The sequence below is a fragment of the Ammospiza nelsoni genome, chromosome 25 (genome assembly GCF_027579445.1).
Source record: "Ammospiza nelsoni isolate bAmmNel1 chromosome 25, bAmmNel1.pri, whole genome shotgun sequence".
Taxonomy (NCBI): domain Eukaryota; kingdom Metazoa; phylum Chordata; class Aves; order Passeriformes; family Passerellidae; genus Ammospiza; species Ammospiza nelsoni.
Genome location: NC_080657.1, coordinates 4,587,685 through 4,611,096, shown reverse-complemented (window position 1 = coordinate 4,611,096; position 23,412 = coordinate 4,587,685). Strand labels below are relative to the sequence as shown.

At 41.3% G+C, this 23,412-nt stretch overlaps 1 protein-coding gene across 3 annotated transcripts; it reads left to right on the top strand.

Moving 5' to 3' along the window:
• Window positions 1-3,540: 3,540 nt before the first annotated feature.
• Window positions 3,541-22,808, top strand: HNRNPR (heterogeneous nuclear ribonucleoprotein R). 3 transcript variants are annotated; one of them, XM_059488539.1, is made up of 11 exons: window positions 3,541-3,757; window positions 9,837-10,002; window positions 12,253-12,371; window positions 12,762-12,869; window positions 13,380-13,493; window positions 15,574-15,750; window positions 16,909-17,044; window positions 18,115-18,320; window positions 19,013-19,162; window positions 21,202-21,323; window positions 21,510-22,808. In XM_059488539.1, the coding sequence occupies exons 1-11, from the start codon at window positions 3,545-3,547 to the stop codon at window positions 22,120-22,122; spliced, it is 2,124 nt and encodes a 707-aa protein (XP_059344522.1). In that variant the 5' UTR covers window positions 3,541-3,544; the 3' UTR covers window positions 22,123-22,808. The 3 variants fall into 3 exon arrangements, with proteins under 3 accessions (XP_059344522.1, XP_059344524.1, XP_059344523.1); XM_059488540.1 differs by having other exon boundaries at window positions 3,651-3,757; window positions 9,834-10,002; XM_059488541.1 differs by lacking the exon at window positions 9,837-10,002 and having other exon boundaries at window positions 3,637-3,757.
• The last annotated feature ends 604 nt before the right edge of the window (window positions 22,809-23,412 follow it).

Sequence of the window (23,412 nt, the reverse complement as noted above, 5' to 3'; positions counted from 1 at the left end):
GTCACAAAGGGACTGATTGTTCTGGGTTTCCTCAATCACTCTGGGATGGCTGATGGCATGGCTTGTCCCTGCTGTGTCCCACAGGCACAGGGGGACACAAAGGAAGGGATTCTTCTCTCTTCTCTGCCAGAACTGCTGCATCTTGGTTATTTGCTTCAGTTCTTCAGGGTTGGACTGGCCCTATTCAAAACACCCTGACTTCCCACAGCCACATACAGCACAGAAGTTTCACTTGTTGGAGCAGCCTTTATGTCTCAATGAGATGCTTTTATCCTTCCTTAACACCAGATCCTCTGTCTGTACCGTGCTCCTAAAGATCACAGCCCAACCCTGCATGGCCACTGCAGGAGTAGGAAAAGTGCAGTTTGTTTTCAGCTAAAACTCAGCTGGTGATTTTTGCTGCAGCAAACAGAAGCTATTTCCCAAGGTTTGTGCTGGATCCTACACAAATGTGATGGAAATTGCCAAGAATCTTTAGCTCAGGGATGGGGGGAAAATGAAAAGAAAGTGAGATCTAAGATCTTCAGCAAGCTGGTTTTAGTGCAAGGCACCCAGGTAGCCCAGCCTGGTCTTTTTGGGCCTTTTTGTCACACCCAACCTCCCCAGTCCAGAGCAGATAAAGGGAAAGAGACAAGACAAAGACACGTGTGTGTGTTTTCCTAAAAATCAAGTAAACTGTCTGTGTGAGGCAAAATAAACCTGTGTGCACAGGGTAATAACAGTAGCATGGCCTCTGCAGGCAGAAATTTTCCTGAGCATTTCCCTGTTGTAGAGGTGGTGGAACACACTGGGGGTGCTCAGAAAGGTCCTTGCTGATGAATAAAGCTTGAAGATTTTTAAGACAGACCTTCCTTGAAAGCCTGGGATTTAGCAAACACATCAGAGCTCCACAGAACAAGATATTTACTGGAGGTGGCACATCTGTACCATATTATCCATAATATGCTGAACTAATGATTGGTCAGGATAAGAAGTCTGGAGCATCAGGAAATATCAAATTCCTTATACAAGTTAACAGCTCACCTACAAATTACAGCAGATTCAACTCTGCCATCTTGCTGCTGATGTGAACACACAGGAATTTCAGCCCAATGTGGAAGAGAAGTGACAGGCTGATGGAACACACTGAGCCTCAGCAACCCCTGGCCACTGAACACAGGAAAATGTCAACAAGTTGAAGAGTAGATGTACAGAGCTCTGGAAAAGCTGGATCCCTTCACCTCCTCTGCTCTGTTCCCTCCCAGGGGCTGAAGGAGCAGAGCAGGGCACCCTCCTTGCCAGAGGAGCCTCCTGCCCTCCCAGCTCCCAGCAGCTGAGATGAACCCTCTCCTTAGTTCCAAGATGATTTTTGTTTTGTCTTGGCCCAGGACTAAATCAGATCTCACAAGTACCTGTTCAGCTCCAATCACAGAGAGCTGTATCTAGTCTCATTCTGGGATTTTCTAGCGAAAATTAAAATTGAGAAATCTAGCAAAAATTTAAATTTCATCTAGGGTGTCCTCTCAGGCACTGTTCTGGCACTAACCCAATATCTGCAGGCTATAGCTTGTTCCTGGCTAGAGGTGTCAGATCATTTTGAGGCTGAAGTGTGTAACAAGAGACCAAAGAACAAAGCACTGCAAAGCACACACAACCTAGGGTGGGAGTTGCTAGAGATGTTCTGGAAATTATTCTCAATATACATTTTGCTCATTAGTCTTATCATGTTCAGTTGCCAGCTGAGTGGACATATGTCATTATACTTCATAATTCATTCCTAGATACTATATTATAAAAAAAATTTAAAATCTTTGCAGGACATTTATTAAACACCACTAAAGATGCTCAGCTCCCTCAATACCTTTCAATATTGCAAGAACTCCTTTAACCCATCATTCTTAACTCACAGAAAAACCACTGCAGTGAACTGGGATGGACAAGGCAATGAATGATTACCCCTCCTTCCATCTCTACACCACAGCAGACCCAACAGCCAGCACTGAAGAGCAGGCTGTAATGCCAAATCTCAAGAGGGAAATTGTCACAGACATATTTTATGAAAAATCCTTCCATTGGGATTTTTTCTCCTGAGAAGCTGAGAGACCTCAGAAACAAAATGTAAACATTGATTATCTGCTGCTGTGGAATCCAACAGGTGCAGCTGTGATTGGTCTCATATGGTTGTTTTTAATTAATGGCCAATCACAGTCTGGCTGTCTAGGACTCTGGTCAGTCACAAGAATTTATTATTATTCCTTTCCTTGCTAGCCTTCTGATGAAATCCTTTCTTCTATTCTTTTAGCATAGTTTTAATATATCACTTTCTTTTAATATATCATAAAATAACAAATCAGCCTTCTGAAACATGGAGTCAAGATTCTCATCTCTTCCCTCATCCTGGGACCCCTGTGGACACCACCACAGGAAGCCACTGAGGCAGTGCCAATTCTACAAGAGAAGTGTGTACTGCCAGACTGGTTCAGCAAGACAGACAGAACACCTCCAGTATCTGCACAACCTTCTCCAGCTTCAGGCTTGGAAACCTTGGGCATCACATCCCACTTTTCCCACAAGTCCCACATTAGCAGTGGTGGGATATCACACAGGATTCACCACACAGGTACATGCCATCTTCAGGAGTGAATTCCGGGATGAAGGTCCTGGAAGAACCCTCTCTGAGTGTACACAAGCTGCTGCTTTTGTTCACCAGACTCCAGGTGCACAGCTGGTATGACCGTAGGAACACAAACACACAGGTTCTCTGGGTTTAGTTTGACACAGCACTCTGGGACTCAGCCTGAGCCAAGCCAGCACACATTGACTTCCACGTTACGCAACAGCATGACAAGCACGTGAAGCCAGCCCAACACCATCGCTGCCAAGAGGCCGATTTCTCCCTGACTTATCTATTTATTGTGTCCAGCCTGCACCCATCGAGAGCCTCATCAAGAAAATCTGGTGAGCAGGCAAGTAAGGCTTAATCACCCATTAATTACAGATTAGCAGCTGCAGAGCCGCGCACGCCACTGCCCTGAGATGAGCCTGACCCGCGTGGCTTCTCCTCCTTGCCTCGGGCCTGGAGGGCAACGCGGCCAGATCCGGACCGGGGGCTCACACCAGCCACGGCTCGGAGAGCGCGGGAGGGCCCACGGGGAGGCCGGGCCGTGCTGGGGTCCAGGGGGCAGCTCCGGCCCGGGGTACGAGCGCGCTGTGGGGAGCGGAGCCGGGAGCAGCTCTGGCCCGAGGTCTCGGGAGCACCGTGGGAAGCAGGCCTGGGAATAGCTCCGGCCCGGGGTCCCGGGCGCGCCGTGGGGAGCAGGCCCGGGGGCAGCTCCAGCCCAGGGTCCCGGGGCAGCAGCTCCGGCCCCGGTGTCGCCCCCTCAGCCCAAGCCCCGCCCCGGAGCAGGGGGCGGAGCCGAGCGCAGCGGCCCCGCGCGCTCCCTTTGTTCGGGCCGCGGGAGGCGCTGCCCCTTTAAATGCCCCCAGTCCGGCCCTACCGGCGCGCCGGGTGGAAGGCGCCTCGCGATTGGTTACGGCGCCTCCCTCTCATTGGCCGCCGGGAGGAATGGCGCGTCCCGCCTCTCGCATCTCATTGGCCCCGCCGGCTGCCCGTCCGCAGCGCGGGTTTCTGAGTGGGCGAAGCAGCGGTCCCTGGAAACAGTTCCGGGAAACCCCGCGTGCTGCCGGGGTCGCGCCGCCGTCCATGAGGAGAAGGAGGAGCGCGCGCCATTTGCCGTCGCTGCTTGGGCCCGAGCTGCGCCGCGCCGGCCCCGCTCCGGTGAGTGCCGGGGCCGCCCCGCGGGGCAGGGGCGCTCCGCGGCCGCGCCGAACCCTCCTGCGTGGGCCCCGCGAGGGGACGGGCAGCGCGGGCTGCGGGCAGGCCCGGCGCGGGCGGGGACGGGCCCGTGGCGCTGGCGCGGCGGAGCGGAGGGGGGCGGGGGCCATGGCGGGGCCGCTCCGCGGGCAGAGCGGGCGGGCGCGGGCGCGGGAGCGGCGCCGGGGAGGGGCCGGGGGCGGGCCCGGCGGGTGGGGGTTGGGGGGCGGCCGGCCCGCTCCGCCCAGCCGTGCGGATCGGGGTTGCATGTGACGGGCGGCCGGGACGCGCCTCTCCCGGGGCTGCGGGTCGGCTCGGGTCCCTGCTCCGTCCCTCCCGTCGCGGTTGTGGCCGCTGCGCTGTGCCCGCGGGCTCGGAACGCTCTGAGCGGTGAATGCGGCGCTGTCGCAGCGCCCTCAGAGCCGAGGCAGCGCACGGTGGAGCCGGCAGGGACAGCTGCACCCACCCGCAGCGCCCGGGGCTGCGCTTCCTGCCTGCAGCCTGGGATAACGCCGGGCCGCTGCTTAAACGGGAAACTGTCCAAAGTTTTGTTGTTTAGGAGTTGTTTTTCTTAAATTAACTTTTGTTAAATCTTGAAAAGTTTTGCTTCAATGCATCGTTGTTGGAAATACTTTAAAATAAGACTTTATTACTCGGTCTGAGCAGCCTTGTTGCCTGTCAGTATTTATTTGAACATGCTACTTAAGTACATTATCTATGCTGGACTACTCTTTTTGAAACAGTGTGTTGGCTTCCCTTTCCCGTGTTTATGGCCCTAAAGGATCCCGGCGCTTCGTGCTGCAAAGGAAGTTAAAGCTCATGAAGCTGCTGCTTTATTTTTTTTGATTGGTTGTTTTGTTTTTTTTTTTCCTTTGAGACTACACTGTAGCAGAGTTTTTTGGTTTTGTTTTTTCACTTGTAAAAGTAATTAACAAATTTTGCATCTCTCAGTGTAAGGTTTTTGTAACTTATGCAAAGTGTAGTACTTGCAAACGAGCAGTGTCTGCTTGAAAATTTTGCATCCTTGAAATTGTATTTCCCACAAGCATTATCCTTATCTCCCAGTTTTTCTGTCTAGGTGAACACTGTTAAAATAATACTCGAGTCTCCTCGACTTCCTAGTTCAGTTAAAAATCCCAATACTCCCTGCTTTGTTAGACAGACATCTGCAAAATTCTTTGAGGTTAAATTCTTTAGAACAAAGCTCATTTCTGTTGAAGTGTTGCTTGGAACTGGAGTACCAGGAGTGTTTAGTACAACCCAGACAACCAGACGAGCAATGAGCAGCCAACTGCAGTGAGAAATGAGCATGGACAGACTTTATGGTTCAGGTTAGGAGTTATTGGTGCACTCAGTGTTTTAGTGGCACCGATGGGCACGTTTCTAACCTGCTGTGCTGAAGTCATCTCCCAGTCATTGTGTGAGTACTGAAGCAAAGTTTGTTTCTCTCTGGGCTGTGCTGATCTCTTGCTTGGCATCACACTGGAAGCTCTCAGATTTTTCCGAGGGATTGTGGAGTAGCAGGGCTGAGCTGGAGAAGTGAGGGTGCTGCTGCATTTTGGCTTACAGCTAGTGAGAAGTCCTGGCTACTGTGGTCTTGAGGCTGTGATTACTTCAAAATAAAGTTTCATGTAATTCATGCTAACAAACACCTAGCATATCATAATTAAGGTATTAAAGTGTGTTTTCTGTGATTGAATAAGCGAAGGTATAAAAGAAATGGCTATAATGCCTTCAGTAAGCTAAGGTATAAAAGAAATGGCTGCAATGCCTTCAATAAGGTATAAAAGAAATGGCTGCAATGCCTTCAATAAGGTATAAAAGAAATGGCTGCAATGCCTTCAATAAGGTATAAAAGAAATGGCTATAATGCCTTCATGTACAGAATAAAGGTACAGAAGTGTTTCTGAACAAGTGAGGTTTTAATAAAACCCCAGTTCAGACTTTAAATGTGAATTCTTATTTTTCCCCCACTTGTATGTTTATCTTCCTTGCTTGATAAGAACCTTCTTGAAGTGTGAGGCATAACTATAGGGACTGCATTTGTTTTCTTGTGGTCAATTAAAACAACAAAACCAAACAAATGTCCCCCAAACTTCCTTCAGTGTTATTTTTAACATGATTTAACTTAACTGCTTGACAAGATACTGGTTAGGAGTAGCAACATAAGCAAGCTGAATGACTTGGTGCAGAGTTTTTATCTATCATCACTTGGCTTCTGTGCACCTGAGCTGAACAAGTTCCATTCCTGCATGAAACTTAAATTTCCAGCAGCAAAACCAGCATTGCTGTATAACCACTGAAGTTCCTTATGGTTGTTTTAGATATTGTTCTTTTGCCAGAAATTTTCTGTTCCTTCTCAATTCAGCTGTTCCTAAGCATGTTTTGAGTTAACTAGACTGAATTTATAATTAATTGGATGGAGTTATACTTAGATAGTCTGTAGGTGGCAACCTCTGTTAGAGGCGTGGTATGAGATGAAGGAATAGTAACATCATGGCTGTTTATCCAGTGATTGTCAGATTAAGGCTGGGATCAGGTATCTCTTCTCAAGATGCCATACACTGTGAGGACCACACCTCTGTTAATTTTTTTTATTTTCCAGAAAAATGACTAATTGAACCATTTAAGTTATGAAACACTGCAAGCACCTGTAGTTTTAACTTCTACTTGTCATACCAGAGCTTAAAAAAGGCGCTAGGGACTTTGTAAATTACTCTGGAGATGCAGGAATTTGGGGTGAAAGATAAAGAATTGCTCATGAGCTGAAAACATGCTTTTTTCATCAAGTATTTACAGTCTTCAGCAAGGCATTGTTTGCAACAGTGTGAAACTTGAACCAAGACCCCTCTGGTGTGCAGTTAGGAGGCTGAGGGTAGGCAGCATCTTGGGCACCAGTGAGAATTCTCCTTGCTGTGTAAAATTGTCCCCGATGTTATTTATTACTGCTGCTCATTGGTAAGCATGGTTTTGTGTCCACTGTTCTAAATCCATCCATTTCTGCATGTTTTAAAAACAAACACATATCCCACATGTACTTATATACATAATTCTTTACTTCTAATCCACCTTGAAGTCTTTGCAGTTGAAGCAGTGTCCCTCTTTTGTCGATATTTTAATATTTAATGCAGATGAGAACCTGAGTGCTGGTCTGTCATGGGCTGAGTCACATGGACACACTGAGCTAGCATTCCTCTTTACCGTGCTTTTTATAGCTTTTAGAGCAGAATAAAAATGTTCAAGTGATCATTGTGTGTTTTACTCACTAGATAAAATCCAGTTTAAATTTAATTCTTGTTAACTACAACTAACTGATGTTACCTAGAGGGAGAGCTAAAGAGTCTTTTTCAGCCATGACTTTCACCCACGTATCTCTGCTGAGCTCAGAGGGAAGATTCAGTGTTATAAGAGATGCAGTTTTGCTTGTTGGTGATTGTTGTGGGAGAAAAATCAATTTAATCTCAGATTTCAGGCCAAGCTTGCCAAGCCATTAAGGGATCTATTGCTATATCTGTGGAAAGAAATACATACTGAATATTCTGGAAGCTGTGTCACTTCAGAATTTTCTACAGTCTTATTTCTTTAGAAAAGTTTTTAAATAAAGTTTGTGTCACTGGAAATAGCTAAAATCTGAATCCAAACTGAACATTGCATTGACTTTAGTTCTTTATGAACTAAATCATAAGCAAAAATAATACAGCTAGTAAATGACAAAGCTGACTATTAATTTCCATTGCCTAAAAGCCTTTGAGCTGTGGTGCTGTGCAGTAATCTGATTCTTAGGGGTTGGATATTGCTGCACTGCTGCATGCTTGTGGTGAAGGCTGATCTCCTTTTGTGCTGCAAATCTTGCCTGGCAGAAGTTTGAATCCCTGCTCCAGAGGAGATGTTTCTACCTGGGCACAGCATAGCCTGTCAACCTTTTGTTCATTTATAGGCAACACTGAAAAAAGTGTTAAACTTTTGGGTATGTGACACTTGGAAGCTACTCTGGGTTATCAAAAAATTGTCATTGATTGTCACCACAAGCCCTTGGAGTTCAGAAAGTCATAGAAATGTTTCAAGTAAATTTCTGTGTTTGTGTTGCTGTAGCCTCTCAGTTCATTGTGCTTTGGTTTGGGGTTTTTTTCTGTGTAAAGAGAAGACAGTATATGTGTAATTAAATGATTTTATAAGGCAGTAGGAAGGTGAACACAACAATGCCCTCCTCTTTATATCTTTATTGTGTGTCTCAGCTTGTGAGTTTTTGAGAAGAGGGGTTGAGAATGGTTCTGTACCCAAAGATTTCAGTGTAATCAAACCCCCTCTGCCCTGTGCTGTTTCAAATATGAGATCTTCCCAAGGCTGCCTAGCAAGCAGACACGTGGCTGATAGTTTTGCCTTCTGTGATGTTCATAACCTACAGAAAATCAATGTTCATTGCTGTTTTGATAGTTAATACCTGTAAAGCTAGGTAAGCATTGTTGTAGCTTTAGGTAGCTTTTTTTTTCTTCTGTAATTAGGCTGTAGTTGCTTTTAAGTAAACTGAATTGGTTAGAAAGCAATTTCTCTTTTCAAGTAGCAGAATGTGTGTGTGTGTGTATATATATATGCCATGTAGCTATGGAAAACTTCCTTTCTTTTCCACTCTAATGGCTTCAAGAAGTGGCATCTGACAGGAACAGTGTGAGGCTGCTTTACATGTCTCTAAAATTGCCCTTCAGGATAAGACAGCTTTAGTAAAATCACTACTGTCTGGAGAAAAATGATTTGGTTTTTTTCTTCCCCTGCAAATCTTCATAGGATATCTCCCAAGCAGTTGCTGAGCTGTAGTCTGGAAGGGTTGGGTGTTCAGGGGGCTGGTAGAGGTGTGCTTGTGCTTGGAGACTTGTTTTGCAGCTTAGGAAATAGCTTGAGGCCTCAGCATTTTTTATAAAAACTGTTCTTGAATCATCTTCATACCTGTGTTCCAGTAGTTAACTGCATTGCTCCAGCCATGCTGCATTGTCTGCCTGGTTATCATTTCCTGCTGCTCCTCAACTCCTTCCCTCTCATTGAAAGCCTGAGGCTTGTTCATTTCTGACCTAACAGCTGATCATCCTCGTGTTCTCCGCCGGGTACTTGAATTGTCTCTCTCAGCCTTTTATTGGAAAGCACTGAATATCAGCTGGCTGGCTAATTGGGAAATTGAAACAGTCTTTAATGAATTGGGCAAAGCCCACTGGGATTGTCTGAGAAGATAGTTGTGCATTTTTCAGTGCACGGATTTGGAATCAGTTTGTTCATTCTGAAAGCGAGTACTTTTATTAATATACAGAAATGGAGATGCTGCAGTCATGCCTTCCTTTTAAACCAATAAGGTGTAAATTATTGAAATAGTAGCTGTGATTTGTGCAGCTCCTATTTGAGGGAAACTGAAAGCATGGAAACTTTGCATTGCAGCTTCAAATGACAAAAATGACAATGTCCATCAAAGTGCAATTTCTCTCTTTCTGTCCCTGAGATCTGCCAGCGTCGTGAGAGAGCGTGTGGCTAGTCTTGTGCAGCATGTTGGGTTTGAAGGAAGACATGGCAACAAGCCAAGCAAGTGGAAAAAAGTACTGAAAAGAAACAAGTATTAACATTTTTATACCTTAAGCTACCCTGCAGGGTTCTGTGTTCAGCACATTTTAAAGGATTGTTTTAAAAGTAGCGGAATGGGAAATGGAACTAGCACTAGATCTTCTGAGTCTTTGCTGAAGGATGTTACTGCCGTGTCCCCATACATTCTAGCTGCTATGGTAACCACTTAATGACAATCAGTAGATGGAGTTTAGACTTTGTTATGTACATGAAGTACATTTTTAAAAAGTTATGTCAATTCTTCCATGTACATTTTCCACAGCATTAAGGGTTGTACTTTCTTTTGAAACGTAGACCAGCTGCATCCAAAAAGTATTCAATAAAACTTGATACAGGTGATTTCGCAGCATGTATACAAATTAGTTTAGATAAATCATGCATTGTCCTACAAACTAGTTATTTCTGGCTTATTGTAATATAGCTCCTGAATTTTTTCCAGCAGCATAATAAAATGGCTAATCAGGTGAATGGTAATGCGGTACAGTTAAAAGAAGAGGAAGAACCAATGGATACTTCCAGTGTAACTCACACAGAACACTACAAGACACTGATAGAGGCAGGCCTCCCACAGAAGGTGGCAGAGAGACTTGATGAAATATTTCAGACAGGTATAATATGCATTTCTTGTTTCTGATTGGTTATGAAAGTGAGGGCATACCATTTTCAAATTTTTATAGATTAAGATTTAAAAATTCATTGTTTTTGATCTGTGTAGCTCTGAATGTTTTGCTACTTTGATTTCCCTAAAGGCAAATTGGGTTTGACATTGACTAATTACTTGACACATCCTTGGAGTTGTATGTGATATCTTAGTTGTTTTAGGGCACAGAGCACTAGTTTCTTAGCCCACAAATGAAGATGTATGTTTCCACATACTAAACTGTGCATTTTTATTTTTCTTCAGTCCAAATCATCATTTTGCTTTTATGTTTCTACTGTCACTGTCACAGTGATTCTAAAACACTCAAAGGCTGGCTAGGTGACTTAGTGAGGGAAGCAACTAGCTTGACTTGCCTGGGACTACATTTGAATTGAGTCTGCCTGTGGATTTTTGTTCTCTCTAGTTCTGAGTGGACAGTTTAACCCATGTTGGTTATTGCACTGAAATGTTCAGCCTGACACTAACAAAGTTGAGGACTGAGCTATCTAGCAACTCCAGTAATACCTTGCTGGTAGCAAGTGGTCTCTGCAACTTCTAAAGAGGTTTCTTCATATACAGAGGTTTTCCTATTTTGTTTTTATAACCACCCTATTTTATCTTATAGACAGAGGCTTTCTTTTCCTTTTTAGAGTGTGTTCTGTGAACAGATTTACAAGAAGCAGTAGAACTGCTCTATGTGCTTCTCTTGAATGCCTGGCTGGCAAAATGACAGTTTTTGTTGAAAAGAGTTAAAATTACCCTGATCAAGTGAAGGCAGTTCAAAACCAATACCTATCAATCCTCAGTGTGAAACTGGCTCATGTGGGTGATGTCTTTTGGAAGTCATTCACAGGGAGCTTTCTTCAAGCCTTGGCCAGCTTTTAGTGGCCATAGAGATGCACTTTCCACCTGTGGGTCATGATGATGTGCACTTGATGTCTGAGAGAAGGTGTAAATAAACACCTGGGCAGAGGAACTCGTGGGGTTCTAACATGTGTTGCAGTCAGGTTGTGCTGTGAGGAGTTCTTAAGGAGTTTAAAAAGCTTTTTAGCCCAGAACATGACTACCAAGTATAATTCCACTGCATGAGTAACCTGAAAACATTTATTTACACTTCATTAATGCCACTGAAGGTGTTTGCATTGTGGAGGGGTTTGTCAGTGAAGCAAACTACTTTAGACACTTGAGCCAAATTTGGGGTTGAATTTAGTGAATTTTAATCTGCTGAAGCCTTCTATGAAAGATACAGGTGCCTTCCAATATGCAGGATCACTTCTGAAATGTAGTCCTTGGGCTTGGCACTACTGTGCATCTTCCAAATCAAGTAGCAGTGAAATAATCTGTGTATTTTGGAGAGCAAGCTGTTGCAAAGTGTGTGGAGTTTTAGTATTTATCCTGAATTTGGATGTATGATTTTAAAAGTGTAAATCTCAATCTATATTTCTGACTCCACAACTGATGCAAGTGCATTACAAAAGGAAAAAAAAAAAAACACCCTGTAAAGATCCTTAAAAAGAAATGCTTCAGAACTGGTCCAGTGTTTCTTGGGGGAGTCTGTACCTGTAAAATTAACATGAGCTTTTCTGGGTACATAGCAGGGCTCAAAATAATACCTTTTTAAATTCTGGCTCTTGGAACTGCATAGAGCAACAAAATAAGTTTAAAAAGCCCCAAACACTGTTTAAGATTCACATAACTCCACTGACTCCTGCTTTTTTGAAGCTGGAGGAAAGAGTGAACAAATCATTTTTGCTTCCTAATATTTTGTGGGGTAGAGCTTCCTTTGGGTAGTTCCTTTTTCCCATCCAACAGGATACTTGCAATGATCACCTGTCAGTTTACTCTAAAACAGCTCAACTCAAGAGAAGGAAGTGTGGAACTTAAAATGAGGGATAAACAAACAAAATTCCAATCATTAAAAGCGAGCCAGAGTTCATTGTTTCAGCCCCTGGTGTGTAATCCTGCTTTTATGCAGCAGATTGCATTCCTGAATGCTAGAAAACTTACACATGGGATATAATCCTGCACCTCAGTTAGTGCTTAGGTATATACATTTTAATTTAACTTTTTCATTGTACTCATATTCTTTCATATACTTGTGTAGGAATATATAATTAAATGTCTAATTCTGTTGCTATGGAATGTAACTTTTTGGCTTTAAAAGCAAATTGCATGAAATTCAATAGAAATCTGTAACTTCTTTATCTTTAACTTTTAGGCTTGGTAGCTTATGTCGATCTTGATGAAAGAGCAATTGATGCTCTTAGGGAATTTAATGAAGAAGGAGCCCTCTCTGTATTACAGCAATTTAAAGAAAGTGACCTGTCGCATGTACAGGTAAGGTGAGAGCCCCAGCAGTGGGAGCACATAAGTACAAATAGTTCTGGCACCCCTGACAGGAGAGTTGTAACTTAAAAATTCTCTGATGTTGTTGTATTATATTTCAAACCCAAATAACAACTCTGTTAAAAATTGCCAAGCAAAACCTCCCAGATAATAAAAATATATGTGCAATTGAGAAAATAGGTTAAAATGCTGTTTGGAATCTGATGGCTTTTTCAATCTGACAAGTTTGTTCAATTCATTATTGTATTTTCCTGAAGGATTCTTTTGGCATTTATTTCATTGGCTTGAAGTAGTGACTTCATGGTATGGAGTGTAAGATTCAGTGGATTCCCAGGGCTTGTCATACACACAATTGAATCATTTTGTAAATTGTATCTACAGAACAAAAGTGCATTTTTATGTGGAGTTATGAAGACCTACAGGCAAAGAGAGAAACAAGGCAGCAAAGTACAGGAATCAACGAAGGGACCAGATGAAGCAAAGATTAAGGTAACACTTAGAGATACTGGTTATTCTGTACTAGCTGAAATAGTGCTTTTACATACACTGAATATGAACTCAAAAAGCATCAATATAAGATTCACACTAGGTTTTTAAGAACTGCATGCATGATAGAAATTCTATAGAGAAGGGTGTTTGGAAATGCAGCTCTTTCTGCTCACACAGTTGCCAAAATTTAAGCTCTATAGAAACATTGATACCTGTTTGAGAATTCTCAGTTGTCCAGTGCTCTGCAGTTCTTGGGGTGCTACATATAAAATGGAAAATAAGGGAACAGGCAAACAAATTCTTTGCAGTAACCTTGTAATACAAAACAAATGCTGCTGTTTGTGATAGCTTTTTAAACCCACAAAACGACACGGTTTTTTATAACTTTTTTCTCTTCATATCTACCTTACCAAGTGTGGCAAGGAGCAGATAAAGAATTGCTTATCTTGGAATGTTTTTTTGTTCTGTATATTTTAACCCACTGCCCTCTCTGACTTTTTTCTTTTTCAGGCTTTGCTAGAGCGGACTGGTTACACTTTGGATGTAACTACAGGACAGAGGAAATATGGGGGTCCTCCTCCAGATACTGTGTATTCTGGTGTCCAGCCTGGCATTGGAACAGAGGTTGGTATTTACAGACTAATCTGGTAATTGCTTTGTGTACTTATGCAAACTCATGAATAGGAAATGCTTGAAGATAAACCATATTGCAAGGTGAATGTATTGTAGAGGAAAATAATCTTCTATGTGTGTTTTAATCAATCCTTCTTACTCCTCAGTATTCTGCAAAAGAAAGGAAGACAGGTTAAAGTGGAGAAAAAAAAAGGTGGAATATACTAAAAAACTGTTATTTTAAAGTTATAAGATAGTTGGAAGAGTTCCAAAGACTTTAAAATTAGTTTTTTTCTTCCAAAGGACAAAGTCTAGTTTGTAAGCAGTTACTTGGAAATTTAGGGTTGTGGCTGAACCTGTGCATCTTCCTAGCAAGCTGTGAGCAAACTTAGGTTTGGTTATGAAAATGCTTGAACTGTGTATTTCTTCACTTAGCTTTTCTACAATGTTTAGTCCCTAGCAGGTTGTTTTGTAATACATCCTCAACACTTTAAATACCCTGTCACACTGCTGAGTGTCTGATACAGGAGTTCTTCCAGAGATTTTTCTATAAACTGCTAGACTAGATATGAGAAAACAATCAGTTTCCTTAATGTCTTTCAATTTATAGATAAGTTTTCCATGCTTTGAGATGCTGAAGCTCTTGTGTTTATTGTCAAGAAGATGTCAAGAAGTATCACAGTAAGGACGGTTTCTGAAGGGAATGTTCATATTTCATGAAGGAAAATTAATTTAATGGTGGTGGTAAATAATTAGAATGAGTCCTTGCACTGAAAGATTATAACTGATGTGTGTAACTTCTCAAGCTCTGCCTAGGTCTCTGTGCTCTATGCTAATTGAGGTTTTGTCTTTAAAAGCTGCAAATGAGTTAGAATTAAATGTCCTAGAAGTAATGACAATGTAAATATCTATCTAGAGGAATACCTTAAGCTTTCTAGGGAGATGCTGGGGAAAACATTTAGTTCTGCCATTAAATATTCACTTAGTGTGATGAATCAGTTCCTTTCTTTTCTCCCCAGTAAGTAATGTTCAGTCAACATTCACACTGAGCTGAGAGAGGCTAAGCTTTTAAGAAATGTTCTGGAAACTGAATTTCAGGAATATCTGTGTAATATGAAGTATCTAGAGGTTCTACCTTGTTCCATGTTTTTCCAATTAGTCATATTCTCCTCATGAGTTTGTTATATTGGTGCTTATTATGGGCATGCTGAGTATGTTTAATTCTGAAATTTTGCTATGCCTTCATTGTGAGATACAATTATGACAAGACCTTACTGAGAAGGAAAATGTTGAGTCATGGCTTTTTTTTCTACAAAAAATATTTGAAGTTAAAATAAATTTATTTTTATCTTAATGGGTGTTTGAAATGTTTTGTTTGTATTAACAAGGAAAAGGTTTTGAGACTTCAGAGGAGAGCTGCAGTGATTGAACAGCTGGGGGGATCTTTCTAGGGAGCCCTCAGCTAAAGATATTAACCTTAACAAAACTAAACCCAAGTTAATTGTATGGAACAAAACCACAAGAACTCACAGGTTTGCTTAAGTAAATATTAAACATTTGGTTGGTGAAACACATGCAGACAAGAAACAAGACTACAATGTATATTAAAGTGAAAAACTTGCATCACACAATTAAAAGGAAATTATTATTAAATTATTTTTCCATCTCTGTATCTTTCCAAGGAAGGGTATTTTACAGAGTGATTTGAAAATACTGCAAGAGCAAGGAAGTGCTTGGCCTGCTTTAACATATATACCCAACTAGATAGTCTGTAAGGTCTTAGTTTTTAACTGCCAAAATTTAAACCAGGTAAGAACCATTTATCTCTTCAGCAGGGGAAATTCACAGCCTCTTCAATGTAAATAACAAACCCAGGTTTTCTGTGGGTAAAACCTCATACAAATGGCAGGAGGATTAAAACACTTGGGATATGCAATGACATCAGCTGTTGTGAAGGCTGCACTGGTGACTGCAGTGTTTCCAGTCTACTATTTTATCTGCATTTTTCTTCCTTTCCCAGGAATTTCCAAGTGTTAAAATGAACCTTTTATTTCTGAGAAACCTTTGTTTCAAGTGTCCTCTTCCTTTTTAGGTTTTTGTTGGTAAAATTCCCCGAGACCTTTATGAAGATGAGTTGGTACCACTCTTTGAGAAAGCTGGTCCAATTTGGGATCTGCGTCTCATGATGGATCCTCTTTCTGGTCAGAACAGAGGTTATGCTTTCATTACCTTTTGTAGTAAAGATGCAGCACAAGAAGCAGTCAAACTGGTGAGTTAACTTTCTTCCAGACAGGTCAAGACAAAGTAAACAGCAAATGTTGGTAATTTCTTAAGTAATGACATCTTCAAAGCATCCAATAACAGACTCAAAATTTTACTTTCTTAAAAATTGCCCCCTTCCCTTCCCTTCCCTTCCCTTCCCTTCCCTTCCCTTCCCTTCCCTTCCCTTCCCTTCCCTTCCCTTCCCTTCCCTTCCCTTCCCTTCCCTTCCCTTCCCTTCCCTTCCCTTCCCTTCCCTTCCCTTCCCTTCCCTTCCCTTCCCTTCCCTTCCCTTCCCTTCCCTTCCCTTCCCTTCCCTTCCCTTCCCTTCCCTTCCCTTCCCACAGATACTTATAAGTCTGTTATCTGCTGTACCTTTCTGTGGCTGATCAGAGTACTTAGGTGATTGATAGGAGCCTACTGAATTCCAGCTTTAATCCTGATTAAAACAAAGACCATGTCTGTCTTGAATTTGTTTTTTAAAGGTTGAATTTTTGTACCTTTAAAAGCCAATTGGAGTTTTGTTTTCAGAGCAGTCCAACTGTGGGTACAGGCATGAAGCAGTGGACTAGATTTTTTATTAATGGAATTTTTAAATCTTGACATTTAAATTTTGTAATTCTATGATGGACAAAGTCAAAACAATGCCTGCTGTTGTGGGTGGGGTAGAAGCCAGGTCACAGACTGATTTAGACTGTTGATTGTCTTGGCAAACCCTCTCAGTGTTCAGAGCTATCCAGGGAAAGAGGAAAAACTCCCAGTATCTTTAATGCCATGTATTTGCAACGGCAGCAGCAGTTGACTGACAGCAGAGGAAGCAGTAACCAGTTTCTAGAAAGATCTTTCAAGTCTGAGATAAACAGTAGGTGAATAAATTTATGCAATGCAATTTGTATATGGTCCCATGTTGTTCCTGTTACTGCAGGTTTTTTTTGTAGCTTTCATTCAACAAGACTTCTGAAGTCTCTGGAAATCCTAAGCTTGGCACTGTTCTTCCAAGTGAATGCTGACACAAACACAGCTGTTCTGAGAATTCTCTTGCAATGCCAATTCAATATGCAATGTTTAAAAGTAGTAGATGATGAAGAAAATAAATGAGTTTATGGTTTGGGAATATTTTTATGCATAGTATTGTGGATAAAACAAATAAATGGATTTGTTTTTTCAGTGTGACAACTATGAAATCCGTCCTGGAAAGCACCTTGGAGTATGCATCTCTGTGGCAAACAACAGGTTATTTGTTGGGTCAATTCCAAAGAACAAAACTAAGGAAAACATACTGGAAGAGTTTGGTAAAGTCACAGGTAAGACTTAATGAGTCCCAGAATGCATTTAGTGTCTGCTTTGTAGGTCTAGTTGTTTGACAGATGTGTTCAGGTATCATTTGAACAATTTTCAAATTGGATTCCAGCTTTGACTTTGTTAGAAATTTTATATATGTGCTGTATCTTAAGGTGGAGTGTAAAGGGACTTGTGTTTGTTTTAGTGATTGTTCAATGAATGATGATGTAATTTTACAGTTAGAGATGGAAACAGCTCAAATGAACTCAGAAACCAGCACACATGAACTCTGAAGAAAATAAAGTTTCCAATTCTGTTACCTGTTCTAACTTTCTGTTGAATGTTCTCTATTTGTTACTGGATCCACAGGAGGTGCTTCTGTCAGCATGGAGAAGCTTTTTGGGGAGCCTGAAGCAAATGTATTCCTGAGTAGTGAAGGGGAGGAGGGAGTACTAAATTGGTTTAGATGGAACATTACTAGAGAAATAGTTAATAACAGACTAATTTTTTTGTCCCAGTTTTTCAGCATTCTCCAGTATGTGCAGCAAGTAGGAAGAAGAGAAGTCAGCTCATCAGTGAAAGGGTGCTTCTGCCTTAGATAAGAGATTGAGTCACTTGCTCTTGTTCCTGTAGGAGAGCTTTAACCTCCTGCTTCTTTTTTAGGATTGCTATTTATAAGTACTTCAGGGAAGTGGTGAAAACAGAAGGTGAATATTCATTTAGTTCTCTCCTGTTTTTGGAGAGATGTGGAAGATGTTCCTTCTAGGTTCTGCAGGAGGCAGGGGAGAGGTCATGTGTTAGTGCTGGCTGCCTTTCAAAGATGTAAAAGTGATTTAAAAAGTATAGAAAACTTAGATTGTGTGAGTTGCTGAGGTTGATGTTTTGCAGAGCTATTCTGAGGAATTTTAATTGCTAGGTGACATGTTTCTGGGTAAATTGGATGAATATCTATTTGTTTTGCTTTTTTTGTGCTCCCACTCCCTTTCAGGTGTAAAATTCAAATTCACTACAAAACATGAGTGAAGGCATTTTAGGGTAGACTCTAGATTTTTACTTTCCTTTTGAAGCTCAGTACTAAAGATATGTTTTTCAGAGGGTTTGGTGGATGTAATTTTGTATCATCAACCTGATGATAAAAAGAAGAATCGAGGATTCTGCTTCTTGGAGTATGAGGATCACAAGTCAGCAGCACAAGCTCGCCGACGCCTGATGAGTGGGAAAGTAAAAGTCTGGGGAAATGTTGTTACAGTGGAATGGGCTGATCCAGTAGAGGAACCTGATCCAGAAGTCATGGCAAAGGTCAGTGGAGACTTCACTTGATGCTCTTGTGCTTTGGGAGGAATTTCTTTATGCTACAGTGACAAAGATTTGTTCCAGCTGAGCCAGGCTAATTTTGAGGCACAAAAAGCAATTAGAGGGCATTTTCACACTAAGCTGTGCAAACAATGTGTTCTGAGCACTGTGGATGAGTTGCCATTAGAAGATGTTGGAAATGTGCTGTTACTAACTGCTCTTAACATCTGAGCTAGTCCTGTGCAGGGTTACCCTGCTGGATTGACACATCAGGCTGTGCATTTTCTGCTTTAGCTCTAATCAATACCAGGTAGGTGTTGTGTAAAACTGTTTTCCAGAGTGAGATAAAGGTGAAGTTCAGCATGGGGAATGGATGTGCATTTTATCCCAGTGTTTTGGGGTAACTCCTTGTTGTCCTGGAGGTCTGTTACTAAAATTTTGCTGGGATATGTGGCATCCCAGAAGCAGAAAATCAAAGTTGGATATTCTTCTGGTTATGGAAGGGAACTGTGAAAGGAGAGAAGTTGTAGAAACTTCATACAGGTAACTACAAGGCACTTTGTTTTTTGAACAGATTCAGAATTAATAAAGTTACCCAAATTTCTTAATGCAACCAAAAAGAGAATAATTTCTAGTTAGTTGTTTCTTTTGAGGTTTGACTTTTAAAGATTACAGCTTTGTTCTCATTTTTCCACCAGGTTAAAGTTTTATTTGTAAGAAACTTGGCCACTACTGTGACAGAAGAAATTCTTGAGAAATCCTTTTCTGAATTTGGAAAGCTGGAAAGAGTAAAGAAGTTGAAGGATTATGCATTTGTTCATTTTGAGGACAGAGGTGCAGCAGTGAAGGTAGGTTAATTATTCTTTCTTGGTGAAGTTGGTGAGAGCACTTTATTTTTTATGAATGGTTTTAAGAAATTTCTTTACAGTAAATACCTTGGTAAGACAAAAAGTAGAGCCCATTTAATAAGGTTCCCATTGTGAGAATTTCAGTGCTAATCATTTTGTTCCTATGATTTCAGTAGCTAGGAGGATGTGAAACTTGAAAGGACAAAACTGTAGCAAGGTAACAAGTAGACTGGAAAATTGGTGTAGAGCAATTCAGGAGAGTCTAGAGAAGAGGAAAAAAAAAAAAAGATCAACCTAGACAATTTTTCTGAGGAAACACTGGCAGAAGGTATCAGTTGTCTCTCAAAGAACCCTGTTTAAAGGCTGTGTGTAGTTTTGGAGTGACAAAAGTATAAAATAGAAATTGGGAGGTAATTAAAAAATACTTTGTGAAGGACAGGAGAGTGGTGTTGGCAGCTCTTAAAGCATTACCTGGTTTTAACTCTGCATGCACCTGAGGTTTCTTCTCAATGACTTGTTAAATATTGAAGATCATTATTGTAAGCTTCAGAGTTCTCTTCCTTTGTGGCCATGAGCTTTTGAGAAGTTCATTAATATCTGCTGACTGTAATTCAGTGTATTGAATTCTGTAGAAATTACTCCATCTGTCTTTTAAATCCATAGTTCATGGGGGAAGAAGGAGAGTAGGAAGTGTTTTTTTGCATTTGGAAGTCTTGAAGCAGATACATTGCATGTGGTGTATGTGGCTACATGGACAGTTCAAAGGCTCTGCACTTGGTCTTATTAATGATTTTATAGCCATTTAATTGCTTAGGATTTTACTACACAAGAGATTAGGTTTTAGAATACTCTTGATTAAGGCTTTAAGATGAATATCACTCACTCTTAGCGAGGTTGAGGTTGGTTTGGATAGGTTTAGGCCATGTCTGAGGGAGGACAAGAAGTTGTTGAAACAAGGGGTAAGTGAGCACAGCTCTGGATGTGGTTTTCTGTAGGATGTCTGCAAACACTCTCCAGCCCTTTCCAAGTACTGTTACCTGCCAAATGCTCTGTTAGATTTCAGCAACTGGAAACTTGTAGCAGCTGAGAAAAAGATCAAATGTATCACTAACATTCATCTCAAGCTGGAAACCACCACATCTGCCCCATGTGACTGCTTCATGGCCACTAAATTGGCTTATGAACTTTGTGAGATATTTTTGTGTGTGGATGTGTTTTGGTTTTCAATGAAGTTATGGTATTAATGGGTGGAATGCATAGAACTGGATCATTGATTCTAGCATTTACTAATTTTTATCAGTAATTATGTTGCAATAAATTGCCACAATTTCTAATGCTTTTGAGGCACTTAGGTGTACAGACACAAAGTCTTCATTAATACAAATATTAATACTCAAAAAAGTTTAATGCAAAGCAGATAACTCCAGGTGAGGAACTGGGGGGTCTAGTCCTAATTGTACTTTGTGTATTAAGTTCTCTTTGTGGGTGCATTTGATAGTAAAATTTGCACATTAATTTTCTGGAGGATTCAGGGCTTGCTTGATGAGATCACCAACTTTCAGTAATCTTCTTTAGTTTTTTCTCAAGTATGTGTCCTCAGAACTACTTGATTTTCTCAGTCGCTGGACTCACATTCAGCTACTTGGGGACCACAAATATAACATTTTGTGCACATATTCTACCAGGCTTATAAGTGCAGTGAGTGTTTATGTCAGTGTGAGTAGTGAGAACTTGGTTATTTCTGAAAGGTTTGTTGGAGATACAGGAACATAAAAACTGATGGTGCTACGTCTGACTTCATAAAATAATTCTTAATATGTTTTAATCCTCTTTTTATCTTATTATATAAAAAAAATAACTGGTGAATGAAGTGGCTCTTGGAAAAGTGATGTGTAACATTCTGTTTATGTAGCACAAAAGCAAAGCAAATGGCAGAGCTCAGCCTGGAGCAGCCCAGCTGTCTGGTTTCTTGCAGTAAGTTTTAGTTCCCTTTGAATGGAAAAAAATTTTTAGTTATTTTTCTTTTAATTTTTGTACAGGCTATGAATGAAATGAATGGGAAAGAGATAGAAGGGGAAGAAATTGAAATAGTATTAGCAAAGCCACCGGATAAGAAAAGGAAAGAACGTCAGGCTGCCAGACAGGCCTCCCGGAGCACTGCGTGAGTGTCACCTCGCACCGTGGTAATGCTGCACACTGCAGTTGTGCTGTCAAACAGGGGCTGCTCTGGAACAACTCAATGCCTTGACTTGACTTTTCTCCACGTTGCATATTGTTAATCAACAATATACTGTATTTTGGGTTGCTTTTGGAGAGAAGTAATTCTGTGCTTCTTTTTCTTTACTAGGTATGAAGATTATTATTACTACCCTCCGCCTCGCATGCCACCTCCTATGAGAGGCCGAGGCCGTGGAGGAAGAGGTGGATATGGCTATCCCCCAGATTACTATGGCTATGAAGATTATTATGATGATTACTATGGCTATGACTATCATGACTACCGTGGTGGCTATGAAGATCCCTATTACGGCTATGATGATGGCTATGCTATAAGAGGAAGAGGAGGAGGAGGAAGGGGTGGGAGAGGTGCCCCTCCACCACCTAGGGGGCGGGGAGCACCACCACCAAGAGGTAGAGCTGGCTACTCACAGAGGGGGGCACCCATGGGACCGCCGAGAGGAGCCAGGGGGGGGAGAGGGGGCCCTGCACAGCAGCAGAGAGGACGTGGTGCTCGTGGAGCCAGGGGCAACCGTGGGGGCAACGTAGGAGGCAAGAGAAAGGCAGATGGGTACAACCAGCCTGATTCCAAGCGCCGGCAGACCAACAACCAGCAGAACTGGGGCTCCCAACCCATCGCTCAGCAGCCGCTCCAGCAAGGTGGTGACTATGCCGGTAACTATGGTTACAATAATGACAACCAGGAATTTTATCAGGATACTTATGGGCAACAGTGGAAGTAGACAAGTGAGGAGGGATTGAGAATATTGGAAAACATAGAATTGGCTATAGCTCTACATCTTTCAAAAAAAAAAGAAAAAAAATTGGCTTAATGTTTCATCCTTCAGTAGCGATTGGCTGCCATTTGTATTGGGCTGAAGAATCACTCTATTGTGTATATACTCGAGTCTCTTAGTTTTCTTTTTTCATAAATGCACTTGGACATTACTGGGCTTGCAGAATTCCTGAACTCCTTATGGGGTCTCAGTGCTTTTATCATTTTAGGCTTCACTTTAGCAGTTTAAAAGCAGGAATGGCACACTGTTCAATCATGATTTTGCAGAACCTCTGGTTTTGGACAGTTTCTTCTTTTTTTTTTTTTTTTTTTTTTTGGATTTGGGATAGACTACATAGGAGTATGCTGTACATAAAAGTAAAAGCTAGTGCTTTGTCTTAGTAGTTTTAAGAAATTACAACAAATTAAGTTTTCTTGTATTGAAAATAACATGATTGTATGTTTTGCATTCCTAGAAGTAGGATAACTGTGTTTTTAAATTGTTATAACTTCACACCTTTTTGAAAATCTGCCCTACAAAATTTGTTTGGCTTAAAACGTCAAAGCCGTGGCAATTTGTTCCTTGATGTGATTGTATTTCCAATTTCTTGTTCATGTAAGATTTCAATAAAACTCAAAAATCTATTCAAAACATTACCTATTTCAAATTCAATTGTGTCCTAAAACATTATTTCATTGGTAATTCTTGTGAAAAATATTGTTTTCAAAGTATAACTGCCTATGTGAGTGATCAAATTTGTGCAAAATTTCCTGTGCTTTCCAACATGTAGCACTGTGGACATCAGACTGAAAACTAGGAGAAATTACAGACAGCCCAAAAGGCACTCACTGTTTAATTGCTGTTCAATAATTTATCAGCATCTAATTTTGAAACTTTTTTTTCCTATTTAAAAGTGTTGAATTGTATCCAAGCATTCACAGAGATCTAATTTAAATCTAGTCCTCTAATGTAATGTGGAGAAGGAAGCAGATCCTACAATGGTGTTAATTTTGTTCCTTTGGTGATGTCCTGTGGAGTCCCTGTGGAGGCTGTTCTGGTAGGATCCAGCCTTACTGTATAATTGAGCCTACAGACACACAGGGAAATTATTTTGATCTCAAGCATCTTAATCTAATTTCAAATAATACTTGACTAGGAATGAGAATTACAGCTTGGGTGCTATGGCACACTAAATTAATTTCTTGCTACGGATAACACGAACATACTCTCCAGATTCTGCTTATTTCTATCTTGACA

Coding starts and splice junctions, on each gene's coding strand:
- HNRNPR (XM_059488539.1), top strand. CDS start 3,545: ATGGCGCGTCCCGCCTCTCGCATCTCATTGGCCCCGCCGGCTGCCCGT. Junction 12,372..12,761: donor GTGACCTGTCGCATGTACAG/GTAAGGTGAGAG, acceptor TTGTATCTACAG/AACAAAAGTGCATTTTTATG. Junction 21,324..21,509: donor CAGGCCTCCCGGAGCACTGC/GTGAGTGTCACC, acceptor TTTCTTTACTAG/GTATGAAGATTATTATTACT.